Source organism: Plecotus auritus (assembly GCF_963455305.1).
Source record: "Plecotus auritus genome assembly, chromosome: 3".
NCBI lineage: Eukaryota > Metazoa > Chordata > Mammalia > Chiroptera > Vespertilionidae > Plecotus > Plecotus auritus.
In genome coordinates, this window is record NC_137772.1 from 100,733,357 (window position 1) to 100,760,778 (window position 27,422).

Below are 27,422 nucleotides of genomic sequence, written 5' to 3' on the forward strand. Positions count from 1 at the left end.
AAGGTTTCATGTATTTATTCAGAAGGTGATTCAACTATAGAATGAAGCATTTTTAGCACTATGAAATACAATGTTTTAAAATCTTTTTCCCTACAATTATTATAATTTTTATAATTCTGAAGAGATTCTTGTATCTGAAGTTTTTTAAGCATCCAGGTATTTTGCATGATGTCTGATGTGATCAGTAATAAAGGTAGCAATGAAGTAGTAGCTATGATCATAACCCTAGAAGACAAAATAGAGAGATAAGACATTTATCCACCATTCAGAAACACTGATAACAGGGACATTAAATCTCTCATCTCAATTTGCTTATAAATAGCCAAAATATTATAATATGAGGCAGTTTATAATCAAAATCAGGCTTACACTGTACTTTAACATTTTCACTGAACATTAAAAGAGCAGCAAAAATATGAAGAAAGCCCGGCTGGTGTAGCTCAGTGGTTCAGTGTCAACCTATGAACCTGGTCAGGACATGTGCCCAGTTGGGAGCGTGCAAGAGGAAGCCAATCAATGATTCTTTCTCATCATTGATGTTTCTATCTCTCCCTCTCCCTCTCTGAAATCAATAAAAATATACTTAAAAAATATGAAGAAAAATTAAACATTCTACATAACCTTGTTTCTAGATGCTGCCATTTATATGCAAAGAGAGGAAATAACACATTAATTAAATGTACAGAGTAAAGCAAGGACTAAAAGAATCAGAATTTAGAGAACTTAGAAACATGGGTAAGAAGTTTCAACTCACAAAGGAAGTGCACTAACAAGGATAGGAGAGGGAATGTTAAAATACAAAATGAGCATACATAAACAATATAGAGAAAGAACACAAAAATACCCAAATGGTCAATTACTATTTGGGAAGCCAAACAGTCATCATAAATCTTGTTAAGAATTCCACCTACACAGTAAAAGCATATCCTATCTCTTCTTAAGGAAAAAGGAATAATTCATTAAACTTTGACATCCTTCAGCAATAAATCAAACTGGGTAAAAAGTTAATAAATTCTTTTGAAAACTACTATAAAACAGAGAGAAAATGTAATGTGCCAGGAAGTTGAGTTGAAACAAGTATCAATCTATCTGGTCAATTAAAACCATTGATACAGGTTAAATGGAAAGGCAATCCTTCCTCAAACTTGGCTTCCAGTCGAGATGACAGTGTAGGTAAAATGTGGTACTCGCATCCTTCCACAACCACATAAAAATTACAACTAGACTACAGAGCAACCATCATTGAGAACTGCCTGAAGCCTAGCTGGACAGAAGTCCTATAACTAAGGATTTACAGTACTCAAAACTACTTAGTGGGGCAGAGACAAGGAATAGGCAGGTCTCACACCCACGTGTAGCAGATAAAAATCAGGAGGGATATCTCTGAAGTTCCCCTGCAGAGTGAGGGGTCCTGGCCCCACACGAGAACCCCCAGTGCAGGGTTTCAGTGCCAGAAGAGAACTCCCATAACTTCTGGCTGTAAAAACCAGTGGGGCTTATGGATGAGTAAGACAGAGGGCTGCTGGAGCCCAAGGCATTCCTATAAAAGGCCTGCATGAACTTACTCAGACTCACTTGCTCTGAGATACACCTCTGGGTCAGCATCTCAAAAGGAACCAGGAACATATGAGAAACTAAATCACCAGGCTTCAGAAGGCTGGAGGGGCAGCTTTCTCCCTGACAAAAGTGCTAACAGAGGCCACTGTTCCCTTGCTGAGTCCTCCCCTGCAGGAGCAATAGCCGAGTCTCCCCTCCAACTCCACTGGGTGATTCCTTGAGACTCTGCCCCACCTAACTTTTAGACCCACCCAAGTGGCTTCCAGTGGCTCTTCCATAAAAACAACCTGTCTTGGCTCATGCTGTGAACTTTCCTAAAAATCTCTCAAAGGTCCACAAACCCCAAACAAGCAGCATCTGGCCTCGGCATGCCCCATACCATAGCTAAGTGGCCCCAAGCCTGGCACTAGTGGCCGTTAGCTTCGGTTCCCCACCTAGCCTCTCCCAGTACCTCCAAGACCAGGATAAGTAGTAGCTATCTACAGATCGCTCAGTAGCTCTGGGTGGCCCTGGGCAGGACAGAGGCAGTGGCCTGCATCTCCTAGGAGGCTCAGAGTCAGCACATCTGGCTTCAGATCACACCAGAGCACCACCCAACCACCTCCACCAGTAACACTCTCAAGGGGGTTACTTGATGGGCACCAGAGTCCTGCTGAAGTGAGTCCTGTTCCATGGGGTTGGCTCAGTGAGAATTTTAATGAAGAGATAAAAAAACATAAAAATGGAGATATATAACATAAAAAAAGAATAAGTCCAAAATTAAGAATATAATAAATAAAACGAAGAATAAACTAGAGGGAATCAACAGTAAATTAGATAAAGTAGAGGACCAAATCAGCTATTTGGAAGATAAGGTAGCAGAAAAACACCCACTCATAACAGCAAAAAGAAAAAAGCCCAGCCAATGTGGCTCAGTGGTTGAGTGTTGACCTATGAACCAGGAGTTCACGGTTCAGTTCATGGTCAGGGCACATATTCAGGTTGGGGGCTTGATCCCCAGTGTGGGGCATGCAGGAGGCAACTGATCAGTGATTCTTTCTCATCATGAATGTTTCTCTCTCTCCCTCTCCCTTCTTCTCTGAAATCATTAAAAATATATTTAAAAAAAATAAAGAATCTATAAAAATGAGAATAATGTAAGGAACCTCTGGGATAATATCAAGCATAATATTTGCATCATGGGGAAAAAGAGGAGAGACAGCAAATAATTAAAAACCTATTTGAAAAAAGAATGACAGAAAATTCTCTAACCTAGTGAAGGAAATAGACATACAAGACCAGGAAACACAGAGAATCCCAAACAAAATGAACCCAAAGAAGCCCACACAAAAACACATCATAATTAAAATGCCAAAGGTTAAAGACAAAGAGAGAATCTTAAAAGCAGCAAGAGAAAGGCAGTTAGTTACCCACAAGGAAGACCCCATGAGACTCAGCTGATTTCTCAACAGAAACTGTGTAGACCAGAAGTGATTGTCACGAAATATTCACAGTGATGAAAAAAGCAAGGACTTACAACCAAGATTACTGTACCCAACAAGACTATCATTCAGAATTGAAAGACAGATGAAGAGCTTCCTAGACAAGAAATTGCTAAAGGAGTTCATCACCACCAAACTTAGTATTACATGAAATGCTAAAGGGTATTCTTTAAGAAGAAAAAAAAAAAGGATACAGAATATGAATAAAATGGCAATAACTATATATCAACAATTAGTTTAAATGCAAACTGATTAAATGCTTCAATCAAAAGAGATACAGTGGCTGAATGAGTAAGAAAACAAGACCCTTGCATATGCTATCTACAAGAGACTCACTTTAGATCAAAAGACACACAGAGACTGAAAACAAAGGGATGAAAAAAGATTTTTCATGAAAATAAAACAAAACCAGCTGGGGCAGCAATACTTATACTAGATAAAATAGACTTTAAAACATAGGTTAATGGCTATCATCAACAAATCAACACATGACAAGTGCTGGCGAGGATGTGGAGAAAACAAAACCCTAGTGCACTGCTGGTAGAAATGCAGACTGGTGCAGTCATTATGGAAAACAGTATGGAGTTTCCTCAAAAAATTAAAAATGGAACTCGCATTTTACCCAGTGATCCCACTTCTAGGAATATATCTTAAGAAACTTGAAACACTCATCAGAAAGAACTTATGCACCCCTATGTTCATAGCAGCACAATTTACAATAGCTAAGATTTGGAAACAGCCTAAGTGCCCATCAGTAGATGAGTGGATTAAAAAACTATGGTACATTTACACAATGGAATACTATGCAGCAGTAAAAAAGGAAGAATATCTTACCCTTTGAGGCACATGGAGTGACCTGGAGAGTATAATGCTAAGTGAAATAAGCCAAAGAAAGACAAGTATCACATGATCTCACTCATATGTGGAATCTAATAAATAAACTGATGAACAAAAATAGACCCAGAGACACAGAAGCATGGAGCAGACTGTCGAACCTCAGAAGACAGGGGAGGGTGGGTGGGAAGAGATCAATCAGAGAACTTGTATGCATATATGCATAACCCATGGACACAGACAATGGGGGGGGGGGGGCGGTCAGTGAGCTGGAAGAGGTCAATGGGGGAAAAGAGAAACTTATGTAATACTTTCAACAATAAAGATAAAAAAATAAAATAAATATCACTTTAATAGAATTGTACACTTGAAATCTATATAATTTTATAAGCTATGTCAAATTAAATGAATTGGCACAGTCTTATAATACTCACTTAATACTATAAGAAACAAAGAGGTTGAATACCTAGTCAATAAACCAATTACTTGATTTCTTATAAAAAACAACCAAAAAACAAAAAGGCTATAACAAGACAAAGAAAACCCAGCAATCCCATTTCTGGACATTGATCCAAACAAACCCAAGACACTAATTCAAAAAGATATATGTTCATTGCAACATTATTTACAATAGCCAAAATATGGAAGCAACCTAAGTGTCCATCAGTAGATGAATGGATGGAGAAGTGGCAAATATATACAATGGAATATGACTCAGCCATATAAAAGAATGAAATCTTGCCATCTGCAACAACATGGATGGACTAGAGGATATTATACTGAATGAAATAAGTTAGAGAGAAAAAGACAAGTGGCATATGATTTCACTTACATGTGGAATCTAAAAAACAAAATAAATAAGCAGAACAGACTCACAGATACAGAGAACATTTTGATAGAAGAGGGTTTAAGGTAAAGGGTGGAAAAAATAAAGGGGTTAAAAAGTACAAATTGGTAGTTACAAAATAGTCATGGGGATGTAAAGTACAGCATGGGGAATATAGTCAATAATACTGTAATAACTATGCATGGTGTCAGATGGGTTCTAGATTTATTGGGGTGATCACTTTGTAAGTTATATAAATGCCTAAAAACTGGGTTGTACACCTGAAACTAATAGAATGTTGTACATCAATTGTAACTGGAAAATTAAAAAAAATTAAAAAGGTAAGAAGTAATTTTCAAAGAAAAAAAATTAAGGCGGGAAGAACCTAAGGTTTTAAAAACCAAATAATTCTTGGGACAGCCCATCACTCCCTCAATAGACAATTAAAACGTACACAAGACAGAATGAACTGAAAGCAATAAAAGTCTAAGAAAGATTTTTAAGTTTTTAAATTAATCTAGTCAACAGTCTCTGATGGGAGAAAGTGGAAATTTTTCTACGTCCTTAAAGAAACAAAAATAGACCTAATGAAAATATCATCTAGGTTTTAGGGAAGGCAAACACCTAAGTTTTTGTTGCATTGGTAAATGTTCTCAACATCTTACTTTTAGAGGTTTGCAATGCATATCTTGGGAATAACAGTTAACAGTTTTAAAGTCATAAAAGTAACTTAAAAGCAATCTGTCTTGTTTTCTGTGACCAAACCATGGAAGTAAATATAATAGAAGCATTGTCAAAATTCAGGCTGAACTTTGCAATTACTTGGTTTTATGCCTCTTAATGATTAGACAAGTGTCAGTTTAATTTGTTAAATTTAGAGCTAAAGGAGAGTTTCTTAAACTTAGAGAAGCATTTCCCTCCCACCTCTCCCCCCCATGTAATTCTTGAATTATTAAGAGGTTATGCAGGACCGTGGTTTTCAGGCCACAAAATCTGTGAAACACAGTACCAGGTAGAACCTGTCATTTTTCACAAATAAAAACAGATCTGACTGAAAATAGGCACAGATGCTAGGAACAAATCTCTCAAAACACTTTTGTGTAAAAAAATCCAATATGACTGAGTATGTTGTATTGTTATGCTTAGTTTCACTGTGTTCAGCACCTTGAAGTTTCAGGCACATAGTGGGTAGTCACCATTATGGTTGTTATTTTTTATTAGAGAAATCCTAGGGTAAACCAAAGTGACAATCTTGAGCTCTCAGGTGTACTTCAAGATAACAGTGCATTTCATCTAAAATACAAAGCATATATCCTTAATTTTCATAATATTTAACAAAGATCCATCTTTATGAGAAAATAGAAAATGCCTGTCATGAGGGACAAAAAAAGATTTTTTAAAATGTCAACTATAAAGGCAAGAGAAGGTATTTGAATTATTGGTGTTCTTGTAGATAGAAGATGCTTATATAATTGGAGCTAATTATGTCATTCTTGACTAGTTTCAAGTTCTATTTATCAGGAAAAAATGGAGATGGCTCTTTTCATTATATTCTGAGTAGGTTTGGTATGTTAAGCAGTTTATGTGATTATATATATTTACTGACACTTGAAAAGTCCTTCCTCTTCTACCTCACACTTTAAAAGGAAAAATCCTCTGTAATAAAACTCTGACTCTTAAGAGTACAAAAATAAATGAACATATTCTTTCATTCCTCACTCAATTTTCACAAAAGCAGCAGTGTTCCAGCAGATTTATTGGGGCGATCACTTTGTAAGTTATATAAATGCCTAATCACTGGGTTGTACACCTGAAACTAATTTATTCTAGGAGGCAGTTTTCCTACATATTTCCCAGACCCAATTAGGAAAGCTCAGATATGAATCCTCAAGCTAAGTCTCATCAAAGAACAAAGATTGTTGAAAGATACTCATTTGTTTATTTAATAAGTACTTCCTGAGAATCTATGTGCTAGATAATTATGCAAACATGGATTCAGAGATGAGTGAGAGATGCCTCCATTTCTGAAAGTCTGTGCCATATTCTTACTTTTCTCTAATGGGCAGGTGCGGAGGCCAAAACAATCTCTGCATCTTCAAATGTTTCTGAAAGTTTCCATTAGGCCACTGAATTTTGCCCCCTTATGCAACTTCAATCACTGAAAATAAGACATACTAGGCCTTCCTTCTTCAGACTAAGATTTGATCTTTGTATACTAGCTGTAAGATTCTGCTACCAGTGCTTTTTCAATTTAGATTTGCTGAAGCCAAACAGAAAAAGAAAACTTATATTAGGTAACAACCAAATTAATATCCCTATGCACTACCCTCCCCTCCCATTTTTTTGACAGTTGCGAGTATAAATATAGATTGTGAGCATTTAACACCATTAAAAAGAAGAAATGAAATTGGGTGAACAATGCATATGACTGTAATAACTTTCTTCCTCCTTAAATAACTTATATACTAGTATATCCACCATTATTTTAAACTTATTTCTTTATAGCTCCCATTTCATAAAGAAATAGTTATACTGTACTTATAATCAAATTATAAGCAGTTAAGACTCTCAGGCCTTACTTAGGTAATGCGAAGTCAGTAAAAGTCAGCTTGAAAAATCTGAAAGAAGCCTCTATGAAGCCCAGACATGTCCTTACAGTAAGCCTAAACAATCTGCTTCAGACTTAGTTCACTCTTAACTTGACCCTGTTAGAAATAAAATGAACAGAAAATTGTGCGTGAGATAAAGATTGTGACTGTTGATTTCAATACTTTCACTTTTTTAGAAAAATTGACTGCTTTATCTTGACTCCACATTAAGTACAGTCAACTATGTTTTTTAGTTGCCTGGGATATAAATAAATAAGTTAATTATTTTTTTCCTTCCAAGAATTTCATCAGTGTCCTAACAAATTCCAGAGATTTTTTTTTTTCAGTCTTTATTATTAGTAGGCTGAAACTTTGTTTTTAACAAAATTTCCTAGCACACCTTGGAGGAAGCAGAAGAAGTATCCAATATTACTAAAAGTTAAAGTCATTTGGAAAAAAACATTGTTTGTTACATCACTTATAGCTATAATTAATAGAATTAAACACTCTACTATATCTATAATCAAACTGCTATTTGGATTTCTCAAGGTAGGTTACTGATCTAAAATATGTAATGCTGATAATAAATGTTTAAATTAATCTTAAAAAGTCTATTACTTAAGGATGGATACTCAGAGACAACAAGGTATATATAATGTATTGTTTTTTGACATATTTTCTTACATGATTTGTATATTGTTTACCTGAACAAAGTATCAGAAAGATTAAAATAATAGGAAGAGTGCTAAGACCTGCTGCATAGGTTAGACAGGAAGCAGATCATACACAATTTCTCCTTGTGTTAGGTATAATTTCATCCCTTTGCTCCTTAGGCGTATTGCTTCACCTTGCTTAGGAATGGTTACACAGATGACAGGAGGACAGTATTTGCAGTTAAATGACTTTGCTTCAGTTTTTTGTTCTACTATAAACTAGCTGTGTGACCTTATATATATAGGTTACTTTTCTGAGTCTGTCTTCTCATTTGTAAAACAAATGGACTGGAGCCATATAAGGAAACCGACAGCAAATGTAATACTTAATGGTGAAATATTAACAGCTTTTCCTCTAAGATCAGGAACAAGACGAGGATGCCCACTTTTCACACTTCTACTTGACATAGTCTGGAAGTTCTAGCTAGAGCAATTAGGTAACAAAAAGAAATAAAAGGCACCCAAATTAGAAAAGGAGAGGTAAAATGATCTCTGTTCCCAGATGATATAATTTTACATGTGGAAAATCCTAAATATTCCAAAAATAAACTATTAGAGCTAATAAATGAATGCAGCAAAATGGCAGGATACGAAGTCAATACACAAAAAAGATCAGTTGCATGTCTATACATTAATAATGAATAATCTGAAAAGAAAATTATGAAAGCTACTTCATTCACAATAGTATCCAAAAGAATAAAATTCTTAGGAATTAACAAAAGAAGTGAAAGACTTTTACAATGAAAACTACAAAACCTTAAAGAAATGAAAGGAGACACAAAAAAACGGAAACACATCCCATGTTCATAGGTAGGAAGACATAATACTGTTAAGATGTCAATACTACCCAAAGCAATCTACAAATACAGTGCGATCACTAGCAAAAATCTCAATAACTTTTTTTTTCAGAATGGGAAATATCAACCAAAATTCATAAGAAATCTCAAAGAATTCAGAATAGCCAAAACAATCTTGAAAAAGAACAAAGCTAGAGAACTCATGCATCCTGATTTCAAAATTTATTACAAAGCTACAGTAATCAAAACAGTGTGATACTGGTATAAAGACAGACTAACACAGACCAATAGAATAGAGCAGAGAGTCTAGAAATAAACATTTGCATGTATGCTCAAGTGATTTTTGACAAGAGTGCCAAAACCATTCAATGGCAAAAGGACAGTCTTTTAAACAAATTGTGCTGGGAAAACTAGGTATCTACATGAAAAAGAAAAAAGTTGGATCCTTACCTAATACAATATACAAATATTAGCTAAAAATGAATCAAGCACCCAAATTTAAGTTTTAAGACTGTAAAACTCTTAGAAGAAAACATAGGACAAAAGCTCCATGACATTGGACCTGGCAATGATTTCTTGGATATGATACCAAAGGGCATAGGCAGCAGAAGAAAAAATAGTCAAATTTGACTTTATGAACATTAAAAAATTTTATGCATCAAAAGACAGTATCAACAGAGTAAAAAGGCAACCCACAGAATGGGAGAAAAATATTTGCAAGTTATGTACTTTGTAAGGTTGTAATAGTCAGAATAGAGAAGTTTTAAAACTCAAGAACAAAAAGCAGCCCAATTTGAAAATAGGCAAAGGACTTGAACGGATATTTCTCCAAAGTTATACAAATGGCCAATTAAGTACATGAAAAGATGCTTAACATCACTAATAATTAGGAAAATGAAAATCAAAACCATAAAAGATATAACCTCACATCCACTAGGATGGCTACTACCAAAAAAAAAAAAAAAAAAAAAAAAAAAAAGATGTGTTGCAAGTATGTGGATAAATTGGGATCCTTATGTACTGTTGGGAGAATTATAAAACAGTACAGCTGCTGTGGAAAACAGTATGGAGGTTCCTCAATAAATTAAAAATAGAACTGCCATATGATGCAGCAATTCTACTTCTGGGTATATATCCAAAAGAACTGAAAGCAGGGTCTTGAAGAGATATGTGTCATACATGTTATTAGCAGGATTATTCATAACAGCTACAATGTAAAAGTAATCAACTATCATCAGTCCTCTGACACATGAACGGATAAGCAAAATGTGGTCTATACATACAATGGAATATTATTCTGCCTTAAAATGGCAGTAAATTCTGACACATGGTACAACATGAATGGACCTTGTGAACATTAAATGAAAAAAGCCAGTCACAAAAAGACAAATACTGTATGATTCCACTTATGTGAGATAGTTATAATAGTCAAAATCAGAGAGAGAAAGTAGAATGGTGGTTGCCAAGGTCTAGGGGATGGTGATAGGGAGTTAGTGTTTAATAGGTACAGAGTTTCAATTTTAAAAGATGAAAAGAGTTATGGAGATGGATGATAGTGATGACTGTACAACATTATGAATGTATTTAATACCACTGAACTGTAGACTTAAAAATAGCTAAAATGATATGGTATTTAGGTATGGTACTTTACCATAATTTAAAAAATTGAAAAAAGATTAAAAAAATAGATGGACAGAATAGGAATGGTCTTTCATATGGTCTCATAAGGATAAAATAAGCTAATGCTATGAAAACATTTCATAAACTGCAATGCACCACATTATACATCAATCTAGATTTATTTGAATATTTATCATTATAATTAAATTAGAGGCCCGGTGCATGATATTCGTGCACGGGGGTGTGTGTCCCTCAGCCCAGCCTGCACCCTCTCCAATCTGGGATCCCTCGAGGGATGTCTGTGGGATTGGGCCTAAATGGGAAGTCGGACATCCCTCTCACAATCCAGGACTGCTGGCTCCCAACTGCTCGCCTGCCTGCCTTCCTGATTGCCCCTAACCGCTTCTGCCTGCCAGCCTGATCACCCCCTAACCACTCCCCTGCCAGCCTGATTGATGCCTAACTGCTCCTCTGTCAGCCTGTTTGCCCCTAACTGCCCTCCCCTGCAGGCCTAGTCACCCCTAACTGCCCTCCCCTGCAGGCCTGGTCCCTCCTATCTGCCCTCCCCTGCAGGCCTGGTCACCCCTGACTGCCCTCCCCTGCAGGCCTGGTCACCCCTGACTGCCCTGCCCTGCAGGCCTGGTACCCCCCAACTGCCCTTCCCTGCAGGCCCAGTCACCCCCAACTTCCCTCCTCTGCCGGCCTGGTCACCCCTAACTGCCCTCCCCTGCTGGCCATCTTGTGGTGGCCATCTTGTGTCCACATGGGGGCAGCCATCTTGTGTGTTAGAGTGATGGTCAATTTGCATATTACTTTTATTAGATAGGATTGTAGATCAATGTACCTGACAAATTACCCTTAAACATGAATGAAAATATTTTTAGAAATCACAATCATGTATAATTTTCAGTGTTCACTTTTCATTCTGGAAAAAAAAAAGGTTTTTGTTCATATTATACTCCAAAGCTTATGAATAAATATTTTAAAAAATAAAAGCAGAATTTCTTTAATTACAACTATATTAACATAGAGTTAGGTGAGTAGTAAATAGTCAAAAGTATTTTAATCAAGGAAACTTGCAAACCAACTGAAACCTAGTAATTATTCTTAAACAACTAGAAATACTAAGTAGCACAATATAAAGTACACGTGTGTGTCAGACAAACAATATAAAGCATCTGGGGCTAAGAAGTGTACATAAAATAAGGTGGAAGCTTGTCCTTTTTATTCTACTACAACAATAGCTGCATGTATAAAGTAAGATATATTCAGTAATGTTGATGATTAAGTACCATGCAAGTATTTAAGATTCTTGTTATTTATTGTTTTTACAGTGGAAAAGAAAACTGTAAATACTTTTCACCTCCAAAAGCTTTCTTATTTCTATGAATTTTTGTCTTAGATATCACTAACTTAATAGAAAGACTTTTAAGTATCTTATTATAATTAAAAAATATCTTACTACAGGTAGCATTTCAAATTCTAAAATAAAATTTAAAAAGTACTTGGAATCCTGCTTTTTAATACTTATTTAGAACAAGCTAAGATTTCCTAATACTTGCCTCTTGTAATCTAAAAACAACAGGGATTTTCTTTTCTGTACAGGCAGCTATGAAGTTATCAGGTAGTAACTGTCCATCTGAAAGAAACTGGTCATCTTTTCCTTGATCAATTAGTATGTCAAGCTGAGAACCTGGAAAGGACTTCACAAGATGAGTAGCATCATAAGCCTATGAAAAGAAAAATATTAAAAAATAAATCTAAAAGTGCTCAGAAATATATTTTTTAGAGTATACTATACTAGAACCAAATAGAAATTTAAAGCCATTTAAACTCTAAGGCTGATTAAATTGGAAATATGCTTTTAAGTTGACTTAAAAGATGGCTTGCCTGGTTTTTATTTATAAAGTTTTCAGAATTCTTTCCCAATGATAGGCTCTTCCCTATTTTGAAGCAGACAGATACCAGCGATAAGAATCCTGTATCTCAAGCATTCTATAGAGTATAGCCTTTTTTATTCTAAACTTTTAAGATTCTTAATCACCTCTCACCTCAAAAACAAACAAACAACAAAAACAAAACCCTTAATTTTTTTCCTTTGTAAATCCCTCCACAAATTAACTATTTTTTCCAATTCCATTATCTTTTTCTATTTCTAAATCTTCCCTATTTCAAATAAATAGTCTATTTTTTTGTCTCTTCCTTTTAGCTCTAATTCCAGACATAAATACATTCAGCCCTACCTTTTGCTATCTGTTGAACAGCACAAAAGATCTGCTATCTCCATGAATTTTCACGAAATCGTGATTTGAATAATCTGAATCATATTAACAACTCAAAATTAAGGAGCTGCTACTAGTTACAATTTTATATTTTAGCATCCACCTTTAAATATTCTTGATTATTCATATCTATTTAGTGACCACAACTTTTATGCGTTGATCAAGAAAAACAAAAATAAAAATATTTCTCCTTCTAAAGCAGGAGTGGGGAATGTCTGGCCTGCGGGCCATATAAGGCCTGAGTCCAACTAGTTCTATGATTTCATAATTTTGCATGGCCTCCTTATTACAATAATAAATTAAATAATAGCCTAAACACAGCATAATTAAGATAAAATCTACTGCCACTTGGAGAAAAATTACATAGATTCCTTAAAGGTTACTGTGCCTCTACCTGAACCCTCCTCCTAATTAGTTAGTTTTCCACCCAGTTCTTCTATTAGACCATAAGTACCCTGTGGAAAGGAAAGGGTCATCACCCTCCTGACATAGATCTCAAACTCTGCATAGACTGTGCACTTGGCGAGGACTCAAAATACTGGTGTAAGCACATTGTCAGGTCTCAAAGCACCTAAATTAATCATTTTCAACCCTCTTCCAATACAACAAAAATCTAAGCCTAAACAAAACCAAAGAAAATTTTAATCTAGTGAGCAAAGAATTGACTCTCCAGTTTATTAGACTTTCAAAGATCAATCTTAAAATAGGGGTCCATGTGTAAATGACCTTGAAAGCACTCAAGTATTTTCTAATTAACAGGCACATGATGAGTTCATTTGTAAAATATTCAAAGTCTGGGTGGAGTCTGAAAATGGCTCATTTCTACACAAGAGTAAAATGAGTCTCAGGAGAAAGAACTATTTTTACTTTCATATTGAAGCATCTGCTCCTATGCTTGAAAAACCAATATTGCTGCTAGGAATCTATCTATATATCTATCTATATAATAGAGGAATACGCAAATTAGCTGGGCTGCCGAACAGCAGAAACCGAACTTCACAACCGAACAGCAGAAACCTGAGGCTGCATGGCACCTGGCTGGGGCGAGGGACCTCAGGCCGTGCCCCCAGCCTAGCAGGGCTTGACAGGGACCTCAGGCCCCACCCCCTGCCCAGTAGGGCTTGACAGGGGACCTCAGGCAGTGTCCCCTCGCCCCAGTGCTGGCTGGGGGACCTCAGGCCGCACCCCCCGCCCCGGTGCTGGGCCAGGGGACGTGAGGCTGCACACCCCACCTGGTGGGGCTTGATAGGGGTGAGGGCTGGCCAGGTCTGGGTCTTCTGCATTTTTGAAGTGCATGCAGGTGGTAGGCGGGGACTTGACTCAAGGTCCCGTGGCACTCCCCAGACTCTGACAGGAGAAAGATTTTCATATACATTTTACTAATTTTCTTTAATCTCTGACACTTTAATTATAAAGGGCAAATAGCAATATTAAAATATTTCCTCTAATTAATTCCCTTTTAATGTGCACAAATTTCGTGCACTGGGCCACTAGTATTCTCATAAATGTATATTACACAATACCTATGTACAGCTTTTTTAAAAAATTGAAAACTTCAGAATGAGTATTGAGATAGCCATCTGGTACCTACCTTCCATTTACTTTGATCTGTTCCCAAATATCCACTAAAGGCTTTTTTGCCCCAAGGACAAAGCACTGGATTGCAAATTGGAGCAAATGCTGACACAGACTTTAGAAACAAATAAATTTAAAAACAAGTTATATGTTGCTAAATCAAATATGAACAGATATTTGAAAATTGCTTAAAAACTCAAAACTTATTTGCAACTTGCTTATAACTCTGACTTGCCATAATAACCCCTGTGAACAATTTTTATTTTGCTATATTATGAGCTTAGATTGTAAGATCTCTCCATAATACATCTTTTGTGTGTTCTATTAAGAGAGCTAATAAACTACAGGTGCTAAAATAATACAAAGTGATACATTACATTTTCAATTAAGTAATGCACAATGGAAGTTTATATTGAGATTCTACTCCTTTTCTTGCTTAAAATTAATGTGTAGTAATATGAAACAGTTTATGCCTATGTTTCTGAACACATTATTAAATCTGAGACACATTATTTCTCTTAAACCGTGCCAAAAAAGCCCTGAACAATGCCATTAAATATGGCAGAATTTTTAATACAATATAATTGTGTGCAATATTGTCTGTCACTGGATAAAAATGCAAAGATGGAATCACTGAGTTTCAGAGTGTTTGTCAATGTTATGTCTATCCATGTCTACTAGCTTTTTTAAAGGACAAAAAAATTCAACCAAATTTGATTTTCTCCCTCAAACACAATAAATCTGATTGCTTTATGCACGAAAAAAGGGAAATAAAACCCTTATTTTCTGTCATGACATGAATTGATTCTATTTTATAAAGCTTACCAAAAGGAAAATATTTGGTAACAAAGCAAGAAACTGCTATGAGAAATATTTTCATTTCTCAGTGGCACACACAAATGATTAAGAAGTTCTTCCTAAGGGAAAGAAATAGATTAAATATATCTTGAGGTCTCTGATAGTCCTGTGATTCTAAAGACAGAAGCAATCTTAAGATGACCATTGCTTCAAGATTTCCCTTTTCCATATTATGGTATGCTGTGCTGCACAGTATAGCATTCTACATACAGTGGTTATTCCAATTTGGCTTAAACAAACAACAAAAAGTAAAGCTTCAAATAAATAAATAGGAAGGCTGAGAGTAATATTTTTCAATATTACTGCATTCCAATTTTCATCAGAGGCATTAAGAATCGATAATTCTTACAAATCATGAATAAATTCTCTCAAAAAACCTAAATCAAACTTCACAAAAATATTCTTGGTAAATATATAAGTACTGATATAATATTAATCAAGAATAACCTTTAGAAAAGAAAATGCCTAGAAAACTATAGTTTGAATTGAAGCAATAAAATATGATACAATTTTTTAATACTTCTAGTAAACCCACAAGAAACCACTGTGATTGAATTCTTATGCTTCTGAATATGTAGCATACATTGTGTGGTCAAAATTAATACTCTTCCCCTACAACCTCTTTAAATTCCCAACACTTCTAGACCAGTACTATAATAATATCCTAACTTCAATCTTTGAAAGTTCTTAATATTATATTATCCAAGAGACATATTTGTCACTAGAAGCTTAGGTAACCTTACTTTGTATTTTCCAGGATTCTTTAAAGCACAAATCAGAGCTCCATGGCCTCCCATGGAGTGGCCAAAAATAGACATCCTTTGGGGATCCACTGGAAAATTGGCATTTATGAGTTGAGGAAGCTAAAGAAGATTTAATAGTGTGACAAAAGATATAAGAGAAAGTTCAAACTTTTTCAGTTATATAAAATAATTACATTTAGAACTAATCAATAGTTCTAAATCACAGTCTTACAATGGTATGAACTAGTAAAGTTATTTTTAAATCTCAGGTAGACAATGGTAATTAATATATCACTGGAGAATATATGGCACATCTTCCTCAGAAACCAACTTTAAGAAGATGCATAAAGGACCTTTAAAATGTCCTAAACTTTTGACCTAGTAATTCCATTGCTTGGAATCTATTCTAAGGGAAAAGTCCTTATGGGAAAAGAATTATACAAAAAGACAATCAACACAATAATATTTATTATGTAACCATAAATATCCTACATTAGGACAAAGTAAATCATGGCATATGACAGCAATTATTAAAAGTATGTGATAAATAAATATTAAAAATATTTATTTTTTCAATTAAAAAAAGAATTAAGATAAAAAATATTTTACAATTATAGAAAAACTAATCATACCAAAAAAATGTGGAATATACCAAACACAGCCATTATTTGGAGTGATAGGATAATGGGTGACTTCCATGTTATTGTTTCTGAGTTTTTATAATATAGCATATATTAACAATTAAAATCACATAAAAGTTAGAAAAATGCATAATCTGAACATAAATATTATTAATAAAAGTAATGCTTTACTACTTATCCTTTCTAACTAAGCCTTGATTAATCACTATAAAATGTCTGAATGAACCAGCAGCTAGAGAAATAAAAAAATTTTTCATAAACTGTTTTCTTTGTGTAACCTGGGCAGTACACATAGATACCAATATAATTATTAAACTCTCTAAAACTGTATTTAGTGTTAATTTGAATGGCAGTAAATAGAATAATAATACTAGTAAACCTTGGAATTTTCACTAGACAATTAATAAATTTGTATAAAGCAGATTCAACAATACAATATCCTAGTTTAAAATTCTCAGGACTAGAAGGATTTTGTGTCCAAAATCAAGTGTTTTGGCAGTCATGGATTAATAATTACAATATAAATAAAATTACCTCCTCCGTTACATAAGAGTACATTCTGTAGTTAGTTTTCCAAGGATATTCAGTGGCATCCACATAAAACCCAGCACCAGTGCCAAAGTCCCAGCTCTCATCTTCTCCTTTAATATTGCAGCCACCTATCAAGGAAAACTTGTGGTTTCATCTACTCTGTAGTAATGTTTAATTGCACACTTTTAAATGAATCTGAACGTTCATTTGCTTTAAAGCTGTTAGCCAAATATTGTGGGCCTCTCTTCTATGCCTTTTGGAGCACATACTTCCTGACCCTCTTGAGTGAGGCCATGTTCTAGCCAATGAGGTGAGAGAAAGAATGCCCTTCCAGGCTAGGTATTCACTGCCAACATAAAGCACCTGGCTTTGATGGTGAAGTTCCCCACCTACACTTCCTCACTCAGTTTTACCTGTCAAAGGGCTTACAACCTCTTTTTTTATTTCAAAAATGTGCTGATATTCCTTCTCTGATGACCCTCGCCCTTAACCAACACTTCCTATAATTCTCTTTATCACTGTGGTCTTAGAAGTGACAGGAGACAAATGCTTGCGTTCAACTTATTATCATGAACTCAGAGTGTCTCATGTACTTTGGAATCATTCCATCATGTTTCCTCTATTTACCCATGCCTCATTGGGATTTTCTTGTATTCCTTTTAATTTATTAGGATTTTTCTATATATTTACATGTAGCTAAAAAGCCAACCATTAAAATTTTGAATAGAATTAGAGTAATAGGTAGAGTAAAAGGAAATGACCTCTTTGTAATATTCAATCTACCCTTCCAGAAATATAACAATTTTCCAATTATTAAGGTTTTAATTTATCTTTAACTAATTTTATCATTTAAAAAAATAAATCTTCATAGTTTTAAAGTTTATGCCTAGGCATTTTATATTTTTGATGCTATGTTGAATTAAATTTGTTATTACATTTCTATTGAGACATGTCTTGCTTTTGTGTAATATAGCCTGTGAAAGGAAATGCACTACTTCCCAAGGTCAGCCATTTAACTTCCAGATAGTTTCAGCTGACCTTTAAATTCCATTTCCTGAGACTTCCAGGGTCCACAAAAGAAGTTTTAACTATCTGATGGATTAAACTGCACAATGTTTAATATTCTCTAATGTAAACATTTTAGACATTTATATTAAAACTAATCCTTTTTAAACTGCATGATGATTTGATGACTAACAGAGATGAAAAAAGACATAATTATCATATGACAAGACAGTTTACCTACTTAATACCAAATGTATATAACATGGTATTTTAGAGTCATGGAGTCATTTGAAAGATTAATAGAGATATAGCAAAAATATGAAATTAATTTTATAGTGTATATAATATCCCACTTATAACTTAGTCTTAAATATTTATATTATTTACAAAGTACTTGGGAACAAGAACACTTACGAGGGCTGGTATCTGGAGCAATGACAACAAGGCCATGTTCTGAGGCAGCCTGATGATAACCAGATTTTGATATAAAATTCTGTTCTGTGCAAGTTAAACCTGAAGATCAAAAATACTGTTATCTCATGCTATATTGCAAGTGATTTATAAGCTTTAATATTTTTATAATATAGAAAAACAATCTAACTAGGTATTATCAAAAAGCTTTTTTTTTAAAGAAATAATTCTAAAGAAGATGCTTAAAGTTTCCCTTCTCATAAAATTTATAACAGTATTAATCTAAGACCTGAGTTAAGGTTAAGTGCTCCCTTAGCTGTCCTTTGAAAGTCACTCATTAAAGTTTCAATCACTAAAATCATTAGGATCAGATGCATTTGGGAATTCAGAAATTTTCAAGCTGTAGAATAGCAATATGGCACACAGAACCAGCGTTATAACAACCCCAGTGCAATGTTATCAAACATGCTAACGAAATGTTACTATTTCTTCATTAAAACATAAATATTCAGTGAGAAAATACTATGTTAATCATAATACAAATAAATATTTTTATATACAAGTAGTTCACAGCAACAAAATTCAGCCTAATCATCTCTATATTCCTCAATGTACTAAGAAGAGGGTAATGGCTACCACATACCTTCCTTAAATTGAGTCTAAGCCCATTCTTACAATTGTTTCTTCTATTTTTCCTACCTCTAAGCTTTTCAGTTATATGATAGAAGAGATGATTTACTTCTCTTACTATGGGAGTCTGATAAGACTGGCCAAGATGTGAGAATGGCCAAGAATGAACAGGCAATAGATGCCTGAGTCCAAAAGCACCTAACCCAACAGCCCTTTTCCAGTAGCCAATGATAAATATCCCCTACACCTCATAATTAGCACTGTCAAAGCTTACTGATATGCATGATGCAATATGAGTAACTACAGAACACTTTTATAGTTTCTATTTATCCCCTAATAGCACAGACTTATGACTTGATTGCCTAATCAAGATTTGCTAAATTAATAATTTTTTAGGAATAATTCTAAAAAAGATGCTCAAGTTCCCCTTTTCATAAAATTCATAACAGTATTACTCTAAGATCTGTCTTAGGTTAAATGCTCCCATAGCTGTCCTGTGAAGGTCATATAAAGTTACAAGTATCATTGGATAAAGTGTTATGGAAGTTTATGGTTAAATAAACCCATCAGGATATACAAACTTTCACTAGTAACGGCAAGAGATCAAGATCCTTTATGTCCACCGTGCTCCCTTGTAGCACATCTTCCAGAGGTATGAAAGCCATATCATGGTGAAGAATTGCTCCAAATACAGATAAAGGGTCAACAATTTTGCTGACCTAAACATATAGTATATTTATAATTATGCAACCATCACCATTATCTAATTTGAGGATATTTTCATCACCCCAGAAAGAAACCCCATACCCATAAGTAGTCACTCCTTTTTCTTCCAACCTTAGCCCCAGGTAACCACATACTACTTTCTACCTTTATGGATTTGCCCTAGCGAAGTGAACTGTCTTTAAGAAGATCTACAACATTGTTTAGGTTGGAAGATACTCAAGTTATTAAGTGAGCACTTGCATTCAAGTCCTTTATTGATGATGCTGACTTCTCTAAATACTATCTTTCCAACATGATTGCTATGGATGAAACTGCAGTGTTTATGGGCCAATCATCTCAAACAACAATTGAACAGCGGGGTGCCTCCTTGGCGTACATTCCCTCCACTGCTTACGAAAGTGCACGTGTTTCCTGTATTTTGGCAATTCGTCTGGATGGCACTTAAAATCCCACCTTTAATCATTTCGAAGGGCAAGAAGGAAAAGATTGAACGTGTTTTGGGCGTTTTTATTCTTGAAACTGAAAAAGCCTGGGCCACACAAGCAGTTATAAGGAAGTGTGTCGATTTAATGCTGCCGCTTGTTATGCGAGGGAGCCAAAGAGGTCTGCTAGTCTGGGATGCAGCCAGCACTCACCGCGCTAAAGACATGAAGACGTTTCTTCACAAAAGAAAAATAGATCAGATAATGATTCCCGCAGCAATGACGGCCTATCTCCAGACTCTTGATATTGCAATAAACAAGCCATTCAAAGACAATTTGCGCATGGAAATTAATGACTACATTGAAAATAGAATGGAGAGAAATCAGCGTGGAAACTTTGTGAAACCTAAACTGCAAGAAGTTGTGACTTGGGTGAAGAATTCATGGGAGAAAATCACTGACAGTTGCATTGCAAATGCACTGCGAGCAGGCTACCTTGACAAGAAGTACTCATTTGAAGACAGTGCTATTGCTAAACATGAGAGATTTGGTCCACTGATTCTGAAAGAAATGGAGTCACAAGAAATTCATGAGGAAATTCAGGAATTGGATTGTTATGATGATGTTCCAGAAGATGATGACATGATTGTCATTGAATAAATGAGTAAATTCTTAATACTGTAGGATTCACAGTTTGTCTGGTTTGTGTTGACAACTACCATACTACCGTACCGTATACAGGTAATAAATTTCCTTTATTTTCATTTAACAATAAATGTGTACCGTATTCTTCTTCATGGAAAAATAAGACATCCTCTGAAAATAAGACCTAGCGTGTCTTTGGGGGCAAAAATTAATATAAGACACTGTCTTATTTTCGGGGAAACACGGTAGTTTTTAAAGATTGCTATTTAGGGTTATCCTTGATGAAACCATATGTAAGAGAGGATTTATTAAGTCAAGTTATAAGAAGAAATTTCAAGGAAACAAAGATAGCACTCTGTGCCATAATTTGGTTTCTGAGTCTCTCCTTGTAATGTTTGTTTCCATAGATGAAGTGCCAACATCTTGTAAAAGAAAAGTTAGCACAGAGGTTCAAAACTACTGGTGGCAAAACCTTACTCTCTCAAAAATCCATTTTACAGTCTTTAATATTCACCTGATTAAGAAGCATTACTATTATTTGTAATTTTTCCAAACTGTTGCTAGAAAAGATCCATGGAGTCCAATTAAAATATTCCAAACAACACTATAAGAAGTTACTTGTCTGTAATTCCAAATTAGTGTGTTATTGGTGTCCTGGTTTTACCTTAATATTGTTCTATGTGAGTGGTAAAATCTCTACAAGAAATGCTTGGGTAAGTAGGTAAAATCTCTACAAGAAATGCGTGGGTAGGTAGGTATAAACTAGGTAAGTAACTTTTCTTAGCTCTTGCTATTGAGTCCAGAACTTTACATTCTCTGTTAAATTACTTGGTCTAACTGAAAAAGAAGGTGAAATACATTGGGGTGGACACACAATGCAATAAATATACAGATGTTATACACTTGAAGCCTATATAATTTTATTAAGCAACTAGTAGCCCTGTGCACGAATCCATGTGCCATAGCTCTCAGCTGCCCTCCAGTAGCTCTCCGCCCACTGCTCCACCCTCCTGTAGCTCCCTGTGCACCCCCCCTAGCTTGCTGCCCTGCTCCCTCCTGTAGCTCTCCACCACCCACTTGTAGCTCGCTGCCCCACCCTCCTGCTGATCCTTGATCCGGTCGTTACGCAGTTGGTCGTTATGCTTCACGGCATAACGACCATTTGCATATTACATCTTTATTATATAGGATGTCACCCCAATACATTTAATTTAAAAAAAAGTAATTTTTTAAATGTGATTTTGTATTTAGTAAAATAGCTTTACTATTTTTGTGGGGGTGGTGATATGTGTATAAAACATTACTGTATGAAATCCATAGATTTCCAGCTATGATTTTTAGTCATGCTGTTTTATGATTACATGAAATTTAATCTGTCATCCTTCTAGTAAAAAATGGTGACTACTGGGCCTTAATATTGTATCAAGGTCTTCCCTGGGACAGATATTGCCTGGGGAAAACCATGTCCTACTGTTTTTCATCTTCCTCTCCCTAGAATTTTTAACAGGTAAAATTAAAACAAAACAAAACAAAAAAGAAGTGAAATAAATGTAATTCAGTAGGCATGAAATTATTCTCAGGATAAAGTAAGAGTGAACTATGACAGTTTCCTAAAGCCTTATATAAATGGCTCAGAAAGCAAACTAGTAAGTCAAGATAAATGAGTAAAAATAAATGAGCCAGTTAAAAAGAAAAAGAAATTCCATTTTAAAACTCAAATACTTAACACTTACCAGACAGCCAATACAGTGCAGGGCATTTTCCAGTTTCTGCCTTTGGTGGTAAGTAGATAGCAAATTTCATTTTGCAGTTCAGTTCAACACTGCAATTTTAACAGTCACACACACACACACAAAATCAATGCTCCTCATCAGTCAAGACAGCAACATAAAATAAGTGATTTAATGCCCAAAGTAAGTAATTCCACCAACGTTAAGGAATGTACCTTGGCCCTTAAAGAATGGGGCTAACTTAGGCTAGTGATTTATCAACCAACCTGAGCCTATTCTGTGCACAAAAACAGTCATTTTGGCCAGAATAAATTTTAAAAATAATTTTAATATGCTCAATGTAGCACTAATATTATTAAAAGAAAAATCGTTTCTGTTCTAAAACGATGTATAAAATTTCATAAAAAATTTATTCTAAAAATATTAAATTTTATGTTCACTCATGGGCACTGAAATGTACCACATCCTTAATTTGCTTTTTATCACTAATATTTTATTAAAATCACTACTATCAAGGCTAGATAATTTTCATTGAAAAAACAAACATATTTTGTCCATGTGAACAGTAATTTATGCAACAATGATCTTTCATGGGCTTAAAGAATCAAATGGGTGGAAGAAGAATGAGAGACATATAAAATTGTATCTTCTTAGTGGTTACCTGTCATGTTCAAAAACTTTCTGCAATCCCCCAAAGCATTTGTTGCTGGAAATCTGTTTCAATGCCATTCTTTTCCTATTAATGAAGATTAATCTCATTAATTTTTATAGAATTAGTTCCTGAAAAACTTGAAAACTGTTTTCAGATAAACTATCCAATCATATAACCGTTTTTTTCACCTGGACATTTTCCTCACATGCTAATTTTCTCTAATAAATAATATTAAGAAACTAACTTTCATACACACATTTTTACTTGTTACCACTTTAAAAAACTTTAATACTTTGGTGTGTCATTATCAATTTATTAGCAAGTGTTTTTGTGTATGTGTGGATTACACCAAATTCTTTTTAGAAAGAGGCAGAAGGTAAGTAAAATAGAACCAAAGTCATAGAAACATCAAACAGACTGTCCAACCTATGAGGGAAGGCGGGCGCGGTGGGGGGGTAAAAGATCAATCAAAGGACTTGTACGCATGCATATGAGCATAACCAATGAACACAATTGGGGAGAGGGGAGGAGGGGGATGGAGGTGAGGGCATGTGCTGGGGGGTGGGGGTGGCCGGGGAGTGGTCAATGGGGGAAAAGGAGACTTATGTAATACTTTAAAAATAAAGAATTTAAATTTTAAAAAATAAAAATAAATAAAAATACAGCTTGTCATAGGGAAATTTTGAAGTTTGGTAATTATTTTCTCTCCAGCAAATGCTTTAAATTTTCATAAATAATTTTAAATTTAAATGTTAAAATACCACACATTATTAATTTTTAAAAATAAACTTAAAGATTGGAGAATCACCTTTATCAATAAGTGCTTACTGAGCAAAGAGGAACCAGACTGACTCTGGTTTGTATTTCTCAAGGAAGGATTTCCTTCCCTTCAAGTATTACCACTTTGGTGGTCTTTTCAGTAAAAGGTTCTGTATGCTGATCAGATACAGAACTAGGGTTATTCCTCAAAAATATGTAACAAAAACCTTAAAAAGCTAATTTTGGAAATGTCTTTGCAAAATTCTAAACAAGATTAGTTTCAATCCTACCTTAAAGTAATCCCCTCAATAAATCCAAATACTTAGATTGGCATTGGAAATCTGGGATTTGAACCAGAAAGATATCAGAGACTCTGCTGCTATGCTCTCCTGCCACCCTAGATGGTCTTTAAATACTGTGTTTTTTTTTTTAAATATATTTTATTGATATTTTACAGAGAGGAAGGGAGGGGGATAGAGAGTTAGAAATATCGACGAGAGAGAAACATCGATCAGCTGCCTCCTGCACACCTCCTACTGGAGATGTGCCCGCAACCAAGGTACATGCCCTTGACCGGAATCGAACCCGGGACCCTTCAGTCCGCAGGCCGACGCTCTATCCACTGAGCCAAACCGGTTTTGGCTAAATACTGTTTTTTAGACACTCTAAGATTGACTAATTTTATAGTATTTAAGGTACTACAATTATAGAGACATAACCTTCTATTCATAGACTTATGCTTTTAATCTATAAAGGATAAATTCTTAAACAACAAACTGCTCACTAGATGTTATTAATTTTGAATATTAACTTCAGCTACTCTTGCTCAAGATCCTATCTTAAATAATGAATAGATACATTAATGATGTGCTGAATAATTCTACAGGGAAATCCTATTTTCTTAAACCTAGCAGTTACTATGTCTGTTGCTTCCCCAAAAGCTGAAGTTAATAATTATTAGTACATAGGAGTTACTAATAATTATTTGTTGAGTTAATGAATGATTAAATTTTAACTTCTTACTACCTATTATGTGAAAGTTTTAAAAATTAGTTTGTCTTGCCCTAGTCAGTTTGGCTCAGTGGATAGAGCGTTGGCCTGCGGACTGAAGAGTCCCGGGTTCGATTCCAGTCAAGGGCACATGCCCAGGTTGCAGACTCGATCCCCAGTAGGGGGCGTGCAGGAGGCAGCCAATCAATGATTCTCTCTCATCATTGATGTTTCTATCTGTCTCACCCTCTCTCTCTTCCTCTGTGAAATCGATAAATTAAAAAAAAAAATTAGTTTGTCATTTATCACTCCATACTTTCTTACTCATTTTAATAAACTACAACTAGTCTATTTCCTCTGGTTTTTATTCAAATTCAAAATCAGATACTTTACACTTGGTCAGAGAAAACAAAGTAAAAATACTGTTTTTTAAATCTGTAAAATGAATAAAAAATAAATAAAAGCTTTACATGTTTTTTTCTCTAACCATCCATTTTAGAAACTACTGTCAATTATAAATGAAGAAAAAAAGTCAGGTTCATTAAGAAATATGACATAAGCTAAGAACTAGATATACTATGATTTATGATATGACACACTAGGTAATTTACATTTTTCATTAAAAAATTTTTATGAGCGAAATAATGTTTCAAACCAAGTCATTAGATTTTTCATTCAACTTCAAAGTAACATACAAGATATAAAACTTAAATTACCTGTCCAATTGCTAATTGCTCTTTTGTCTGTACCAAAGGGTAAATGATCCTGGAAAAAAACACAAGTGGTTTATAAACAGGACATACTTTTCACAACAAGGTTATAGACATGTATAGTAGATTAATCAATCGTTCTTAACAGAGACATTTTCTTCTCCTTAGACAGGTGACTGTTGACCCTGGATATGGTAGCATGGAAAATGCAGCTGATAAAACAGCATTACTACTTTATAGGATTAAGATGCTATAATAATTTTTTTTAAAGTTTTAAAATATAATTTAGAAGTATAAGATGTAGTCAAGTCCTGAGAGTGAAGAAAATAGGAGCGGGGACTAGAAAAGCAGAGTAAGATAAAATGCCTAGATCTGTCTGGCCAAGAATTGTAGGTCAACTCTTATTGAAGCTAAATGTCATCCACCTCCAGGAATTTGTTTTTTTGCATTTTTACACATTCTTTCCTTCTTCCCATGTAGTGTTTTTGCTCCTGTTCCCTCACACTCCCTGATGTTGATCCATTTATTTGCAGTGTCCACTCTACTGGCTCTTAACCTACACACAGCTCTCCCCAACATCACTGGGTTATGGCACTGCTGGCTGTCCCCCGGGCTAAATGAGTTAATTCATGCATTGCTTAGAGTACTGCTGGCTATGTCAATACAGACAGATGTTAGCTCCCATTATTCCCACATCCTCAAATAACCTCCTACCAAGTTTGCTCAGAGGCCATCTCCTGATGACGCCATCAGAAATGTACCCAAGTCCACTACAGAACTCAAACAGGCATTTACAACACAAACAAGAGTTGCAGAGTCGCAAGTGCTTCAGGAGATGCGGGTCCCCCGTTACCCCGGTGCGTGCTCCCCGGCCGCACCCTCGGGTGGCGCGCCGACCGTCTCCTCACGCGGTCCCCGGCATCCCGAACCGGGCACCGGGGACACTAACGCTTTGTGGCTGGTTTCCTCAATAAACCGGGTATACATTTACCTCAGGCGGTGCAGGGAGGGAAGAGGCCATGGAATGGGAAACTGTGGGCATGTAGCGGACGCGGCTTCCTCTCAGCGCCCCTAACACACTCCAGGACTTCCAGTGAACGCAAGGGAATTTGGGACCAGGCGCTGCGCCTCCGGACAAAGTCCTCCTCCCAGAGCTCGGCCTGCGGCCCTGGCTGGGCAGCGAGAGGGCCGGGGCCGCTGTCTCGGCGCTCGCGCCCGCGGGCCCCGCCGGCCGCAGCGTCCCCCGCGACCCCGCCGTGCGGCCGGTGCAGCCCGCGACCCAGGAGAGCCCAGCACAGCCGTCGCTGCGCACACCCAGTCTTACCTCCGGCGACGGCGGCAGTAACCGAAGTTGGAGCCGAAAGGCGGGGCCTCAACATGGCCGCTGGGGCCCGAGCCTGGGCCCGCCCCTCCGGAACCCGCCCACCTCAGCCAGTCCGTCCGCGGCCCCGCCCCGCCGGCCCCGCCCCCACTGTCCCCGCCCCTCCCTCAGGTCTCTCCCCGCAGCCCCAGTGGGAGGCTCCGCCTCCTGCTGCTGCTCTCAGGGGTCCACACATCAAAGACTTACCTACATGGAGAGCGCACCATCTTCCCAGAGGCAACAGGAAAACTAGGTTGGAATAAACCTGAGTTCTGGCCCAAGTTAACTGGTGAACAAGGTTCCCACGTGAAGTTATTTGGAAACTAGGACATAATT

General features: G+C 36.0%; 1 protein-coding gene across 4 annotated transcripts; it reads right to left on the bottom strand.

The window, feature by feature from the left end:
* ESD (esterase D) lies at window positions 1-27,181 on the bottom strand (the record flags this gene model as incomplete). 4 transcript variants are annotated; one of them, XR_013960118.1, is made up of 11 exons in its annotated part: window positions 1-225; window positions 7,278-7,403; window positions 11,979-12,146; window positions 14,290-14,388; window positions 15,875-15,994; window positions 17,050-17,174; window positions 18,466-18,564; window positions 22,619-22,707; window positions 23,277-23,351; window positions 25,733-25,781; window positions 27,051-27,181. XR_013960118.1 is itself a non-coding variant. In XM_080659970.1 (10 exons), the coding sequence occupies 8 exons, from the start codon at window positions 23,342-23,344 to the stop codon at window positions 145-147; spliced, it is 849 nt and encodes a 282-aa protein (XP_080516096.1). In that variant the 3' UTR covers window positions 1-144. The 4 variants fall into 4 exon arrangements, 3 of the variants coding, with proteins under 3 accessions (XP_080516096.1, XP_080516097.1, XP_080516095.1); XM_080659970.1 differs by lacking the exon at window positions 7,278-7,403; XM_080659971.1 differs by lacking the exon at window positions 7,278-7,403 and having other exon boundaries at window positions 26,718-27,063.
* Between the last annotated feature and the right edge of the window lie 241 nt (window positions 27,182-27,422).